At 50.4% G+C, this 6,692-nt stretch overlaps 1 protein-coding gene across 1 annotated transcript in view; it reads left to right on the forward strand.

Moving 5' to 3' along the window:
• Positions 1–6,692, forward strand: part of LOC311099731 (kelch-like protein 40b) — a gene marked incomplete at its 5' end in the record, with an annotated part of 22,100 nt that overhangs the window by 7,639 nt on the left and 7,769 nt on the right. The window contains 2 exons of the mRNA XM_084140469.1: positions 686–793; positions 844–1,190. Of these exons, the coding sequence (XP_083996595.1) occupies positions 686–793; positions 844–1,190 (455 nt within the window). The remainder of the gene's footprint in view (positions 1–685; positions 794–843; positions 1,191–6,692) is intronic.

The raw sequence follows: 6,692 nt of genomic DNA on the forward strand, positions 1-6,692 counted from the left end.
TACAGAACAGTCCCGTCTACGTTACAGAACAGTCCTGTCTACGTTACAGAACAGTCCCGTCTACGTTACAGAACAGTCCTGTCTACGTTACAGAACAGTCCCGTCTACGTTACAGAACAGTCCCGTCTACGTTACAGAACAGTCCTGTCTACGTTACAGAACAGTCCTGTCTACGTTACAGAACAGTCCCGTCTATGTTACAGAACAGTCATGTCTACGTTACAGAACAGTCCCGTCTACGTTACAGAACAGTCCTGTCTACGTTACAGAACAGTCCTGTCTACGTTACAGAACAGTCCTGTCTACGTTACAGAACAGTCCCGTCTACGTTACAGAACAGTCCTGTCTACGTTACAGAACAGTCCTGTCTACGTTACAGAACAGTCCTGTCTACGTTACAGAACAGTCCTGTCTACGTTACAGAACAGTCCTGTCTACGTTACAGAACAGTCCCGTCTACGTTACAGAACAGTCCTGTCTACGTTACAGAACCAGTAAATACATCCAGTAACAGTCCTGTCTATGTGACAGAGATATGAATCACATCACAGTGGAAGAGTCATTCAACCTGCTGCCTCAGAGGAGTGATGTCATTAGGATGTCTGTTCCCGTTGTCAAAGCTAGGGTTAGAATGTAGTCTGAACTAGCAGTCTAATGTGTACCTCTCTGTGTCTGTCCTCTTCAGGTCTTTTAAATGGGGCGAGTCTGACCCCCTCCCGTACCCCGTCTACGGCCACGCTACTGTGTCTCACGACGGACTCATCTTCGTGATCGGAGGAAAGTCGGATGGCAAGTGAGTTATCAACGTGATACTGCGTTCTCCTCCACACTGCTGATGTACAGCTCAGTCACGGTGTCCAGCTCAGTCACGGTGTCCAGCTCAGTCACGGTGTACAGCTCAGTCACGGTGTCCAGCTCAGTCACGGTGTCCAGCTCAGTCACGGTGTCCAGCTCAGTCACGGTGTCCAGCTCAGTCACGGTGTCCAGCTCAGTCACGGTGTCCAGCTCAGTCACGGTGTCCAGCTCAGTCACGGTGTCCAGCTCAGTCACGGTGTACAGCTCAGTCACGGTGTCCAGCTCAGTCACGGTGTCCAGCTCAGTCACGGTGTCCAGCTCAGTCACGGTGTCCAGCTCAGTCACAGTGTACAGCTCAGTTAAGACGTTAAGGCACTCTTCACTCCCTCCAGACAGTATGGTCACTAACAACAACAACTACTACTGCTACTGCTGCTACTACTAGGATGTGTCTGTTCTGGAGGAAGGTGATGAGGAGGATGTGTCTGTCCTGTAGGAAGGTGATGAGGAGGATGTGTCTGTTCTGGAGGAAGGTGATGAGGAGGATGTGTCTGTCCTGTAGGAAGGTGATGAGGAGGATGTGTCTGTCCTGTAGGAAGGTGATGAGGAGGATGTGTCTGTCCTGTAGGAAGGTGATGAGGAGGATGTGTCTGGAGGAAGGTGATGAGGAGGATGTGTCTGTCCTGGAGGAAGGTGATGAGGAGGATGTGTCTGTCCTGGAGGAAGGTGATGAGGAGGATGTGTCTGTCCTGTAGGAAGGTGATGAGGAGGATGTGTCTGTCCTGGAGGAAGGTGATGAGGAGGATGTGTCTGTTCTGTAGGAAGGTGATGAGGAGGATGTGTCTGTCCTGTAGGAAGGTGATGAGGAGGATGTGTCTGTCCTGTAGGAAGGTGATGAGGAGGATGTGTCTGTCCTGTAGGAAGGTGATGAGGAGGATGTGTCTGTCCTGTAGGAAGGTGATGAGGAGGATGTGTCTGTTCTGGAGGAAGGTGATGAGGAGGATGTGTCTGTCCTGTAGGAAGGTGATGAGGAGGATGTGTCTGTCCTGGAGGAAGGTGATGAGGAGGATGTGTCTGTCCTGTAGGAAGGTGATGAGGAGGATGTGTCTGTTCTGTAGGAAGGTGATGAGGAGGATGTGTCTGTTCTGTAGGAAGGTGATGAGGAGGATGTGTCTGTAGGAAGGTGATGAGGAGGATGTGTCTGTCCTGTAGGAAGGTGATGAGGAGGATGTGTCTGTTCTGTAGGAAGGTGATGAGGAGGATGTGTCTGTTCTGTAGGAAGGTGATGAGGAGGATGTGTCTGTCCTGGAGGAAGGTGATGAGGAGGATGTGTCTGTCCTGTAGGAAGGTGATGAGGAGGATGTGTCTGTTCTGTAGGAAGGTGATGAGGAGGATGTGTCTGTTCTGTAGGAAGGTGATGAGGAGGATGTGTCTGTTCTGTAGGAAGGTGATGACGAGGATGTGTCTGTTCTGTAGGAAGGTGATGAGGAGGATGTGTCTGTTCTGTAGGAAGGTGATGAGGAGGATGTGTCTGTCCTGTAGGAAGGTGATGAGGAGGATGTGTCTGTTCTGTAGGAAGGTGAGGAGGAGGAGGTGTCTGTTCTGTAGGAAGGTGATGAGGAGGATGTGTCTGTTCTGTAGGAAGGTGATGAGGAGGATGTGTCTGTTCTGTAGGAAGGTGATGAGGAGGATGTGTCTGTTCTGTAGGAAGGTGATGAGGAGGATGTGTCTGTTCTGTAGGAAGGTGATGAGGAGGATGTGTCTGTTCTGTAGGAAGGTGATGAGGAGGATGTGTCTGTCCTGGAGGAAGGTGATGAGGAGGATGTGTCTGTCCTGTAGGAAGGTGATGAGGAGGATGTGTCTGTTCTGTAGGAAGGTGATGAGGAGGATGTGTCTGTCCTGTAGGAAGGTGATGAGGAGGATGTGTCTGTCCTGTAGGAAGGTGATGAGGAGGATGTGTCTGTCCTGTAGGAAGGTGATGAGGAGGATGTGTCTGTTCTGTAGGAAGGTGATGAGGAGGATGTGTCTGTAGGAAGGTGATGAGGAGGATGTGTCTGTAGGAAGGTGATGAGGAGGATGTGTCTGTAGGAAGGTGATGAGTAGGATGTGTCTGTAGGAAGGTGATGAGGAGGATGTGTCTGTTCTGTAGGAAGGTGATGAGGAGGATGTGTCTGTCCTGGAGGAAGGTGATGAGGAGGATGTGTCTGTTCTGTAGGAAGGTGAAGAGGAGGATGTGTCTGTTCTGGAGGAAGGTGATGAGGAGGATGTGTCTGTCCTGTAGGAAGGTGATGAGGAGGATGTGTCTGTCCTGTAGGAAGGTGATGAGGAGGATGTGTCTGTTCTGTAGGAAGGTGATGAGGAGGATGTGTCTGTTCTGTAGGAAGGTGATGAGGAGGATGTGTCTGTTCGGTAGGAAGGTGATGAGGAGGATGTGTCTGTCCTGGAGGAAGGTGATGAGGAGGATGTGTCTGTAGGAAGGTGATGAGGAGGATGTGTCTGTCCTGTAGGAAGGTGATGAGGAGGATGTGTCTGTTCTGTAGGAAGGTGATGAGGAGGATGTGTCTGTTCTGTAGGAAGGTGATGAGGAGGATGTGTCTGTCCTGGAGGAAGGTGAAGAGGAGGATGTGTCTGTTCTGTAGGAAGGTGATGAGGAGGATGTGTCTGTCCTGTAGGAAGGTGATGAGGAGGTGTCTGTTCTGTAGGAAGGTGATGAGGAGGATGTGTCTGTTATGTAGGAAGGTGATGAGGAGGATGTGTCTGTTCTGTAGGAAGGTGATGAGGAGGATGTGTCTGTTATGTAGGAAGGTGATGAGGAGGATGTGTCTGTCCTGTAGGAAGGTGATGAGGAGGATGTGTCTGTTCTGTAGGAAGGTGATGAGGAGGATGTGTCTGTAGGAAGGTGATGAGGAGGATGTGTCTGTAGGAAGGTGATGAGGAGGATGTGTCTGTAGGAAGGTGATGAGGAGGATGTGTCTGTAGGAAGGTGATGAGGAGGATGTGTCTGTTCTGTAGGAAGGTGATGAGGAGGATGTGTCTGTCCTGGAGGAAGGTGATGAGGAGGATGTGTCTGTTCTGTAGGAAGGTGAAGAGGAGGATGTGTCTGTTCTGGAGGAAGGTGATGAGGAGGATGTGTCTGTCCTGCAGGAAGGTGATGAGGAGGATGTGTCTGTCCTGTAGGAAGGTGATGAGGAGGATGTGTCTGTTCTGTAGGAAGGTGATGAGGAGGATGTGTCTGTTCTGTAGGAAGGTGATGAGGAGGATGTGTCTGTTCGGTAGGAAGGTGATGAGGAGGATGTGTCTGTCCTGTAGGAAGGTGATGAGGAGGATGTGTCTGTAGGAAGGTGATGAGGAGGATGTGTCTGTCCTGTAGGAAGGTGATGAGGAGGATGTGTCTGTTCTGTAGGAAGGTGATGAGGAGGATGTGTCTGTTCTGTAGGAAGGTGATGAGGAGGATGTGTCTGTCCTGGAGGAAGGTGAAGAGGAGGATGTGTCTGTTCTGTAGGAAGGTGATGAGGAGGATGTGTCTGTCCTGTAGGAAGGTGATGAGGAGGTGTCTGTTCTGTAGGAAGGTGATGAGGAGGATGTGTCTGTTATGTAGGAAGGTGATGAGGAGGATGTGTCTGTTCTGTAGGAAGGTGATGAGGAGGATGTGTCTGTCCTGTAGGAAGGTGATGAGGAGGATGTGTCTGTCCTGTAGGAAGGTGATGAGGAGGATGTGTCTGTCCTGTAGGAAGGTGATGAGGAGGATGTGTCTGTTCTGTAGGATGTGTCTGTTCTGTAGCAAGGGGATGAGGAGGATGTGTCTGTCCTGTAGGAAGGTGATGAGGAGGTGTCTGTTCTGTAGGAAGGTGATGAGGAGGATGTGTCTGTAGGAAGGTGATGAGGAGGATGTGTCTGTCCTGTAGGAAGGTGATGAGGAGGTGTCTGTCCTGTAGGAAGGTGATGAGGAGGATGTGTCTGTTCTGTAGGAAGGTGATGAGGAGGATGTGTCTGTCCTGGAGGAAGGTGATGAGGAGGATGTGTCTGTCCTGTAGGAAGGTGATGAGGAGGTGTCTGTTCTGTAGGAAGGTGATGAGGAGGATGTGTCTGTAGGAAGGTGATGAGGAGGATGTGTCTGTCCTGTAGGAAGGTGATGAGGAGGATGTGTCTGTCCTGTAGGAAGGTGATGAGGAGGATGTGTCTGTCCTGTAGGAAGGTGATGAGGAGGATGTGTCTGTCCTGTAGGAAGGTGATGAGGAGGATGTGTCTGTTCTGTAGGAAGGTGATGAGGAGGATGTGTCTGTAGGAAGGTGATGAGGAGGATGTGTCTGTAGGAAGGTGATGAGGAGGATGTGTCTGTAGGAAGGTGATGAGGAGGATGTGTCTGTAGGAAGGTGATGAGGAGGATGTGTCTGTTCTGTAGGAAGGTGATGAGGAGGATGTGTCTGTCCTGGAGGAAGGTGATGAGGAGGATGTGTCTGTCCTGTAGGAAGGTGATGAGGAGGATGTGTCTGTCCTGTAGGAAGGTGATGAGGAGGATGTGTCTGTTCTGTAGGAAGGTGAAGAGGAGGATGTGTCTGTTCTGGAGGAAGGTGATGAGGAGGATGTGTCTGTCCTGTAGGAAGGTGATGAGGAGGATGTGTCTGTCCTGTAGGAAGGTGATGAGGAGGATGTGTCTGTTCTGTAGGAAGGTGATGAGGAGGATGTGTCTGTTCTGTAGGAAGGTGATGAGGAGGATGTGTCTGTTCGGTAGGAAGGTGATGAGGAGGATGTGTCTGTCCTGGAGGAAGGTGATGAGGAGGATGTGTCTGTAGGAAGGTGATGAGGAGGATGTGTCTGTCCTGTAGGAAGGTGATGAGGAGGATGTGTCTGTTCTGTAGGAAGGTGATGAGGAGGATGTGTCTGTTCTGTAGGAAGGTGATGAGGAGGATGTGTCTGTCCTGGAGGAAGGTGAAGAGGATGATGTGTCTGTCCTGTAGGAAGGTGATGAGGAGGATGTGTCTGTTCTGTAGGAAGGTGAGGAGGAGGAGGTGTCTGTTCTGTAGGAAGGTGATGAGGAGGATGTGTCTGTTCTGTAGGAAGGTGATGAGGAGGATGTGTCTGTTCTGTAGGAAGGTGATGAGGAGGATGTGTCTGTTCTGTAGGAAGGTGATGAGGAGGATGTGTCTGTTCTGTAGGAAGGTGATGAGGAGGATGTGTCTGTCCTGGAGGAAGGTGATGAGGAGGATGTGTCTGTCCTGTAGGAAGGTGATGAGGAGGATGTGTCTGTTCTGTAGGAAGGTGATGAGGAGGATGTGTCTGTCCTGTAGGAAGGTGATGAGGAGGATGTGTCTGTCCTGTAGGAAGGTGATGAGGAGGATGTGTCTGTCCTGTAGGAAGGTGATGAGGAGGATGTGTCTGTTCTGTAGGAAGGTGATGAGGAGGATGTGTCTGTAGGAAGGTGATGAGGAGGATGTGTCTGTAGGAAGGTGATGAGGAGGATGTGTCTGTAGGAAGGTGATGAGTAGGATGTGTCTGTAGGAAGGTGATGAGGAGGATGTGTCTGTTCTGTAGGAAGGTGATGAGGAGGATGTGTCTGTCCTGGAGGAAGGTGATGAGGAGGATGTGTCTGTTCTGTAGGAAGGTGAAGAGGATGATGTGTCTGTTCTGGAGGAAGGTGATGAGGAGGATGTGTCTGTCCTGTAGGAAGGTGATGAGGAGGATGTGTCTGTTCTGTAGGAAGGTGATGAGGAGGATGTGTCTGTTCTGTAGGAAGGTGATGAGGAGGATGTGTCTGTTCGGTAGGAAGGTGATGAGTAGGATGTGTCTGTCCTGGAGGAAGGTGATGAGGAGGATGTGTCTGTAGGAAGGTGATGAGGAGGATGTGTCTGTCCTGTAGGAAGGTGATGAGGAGGATGTGTCTGTTCTGTAGGAAGGTG

The sequence above is a fragment of the Coregonus lavaretus genome (assembly GCF_964263955.1).
Source record: "Coregonus lavaretus genome assembly, chromosome: 2".
Lineage (NCBI taxonomy): Eukaryota > Metazoa > Chordata > Actinopteri > Salmoniformes > Salmonidae > Coregonus > Coregonus lavaretus.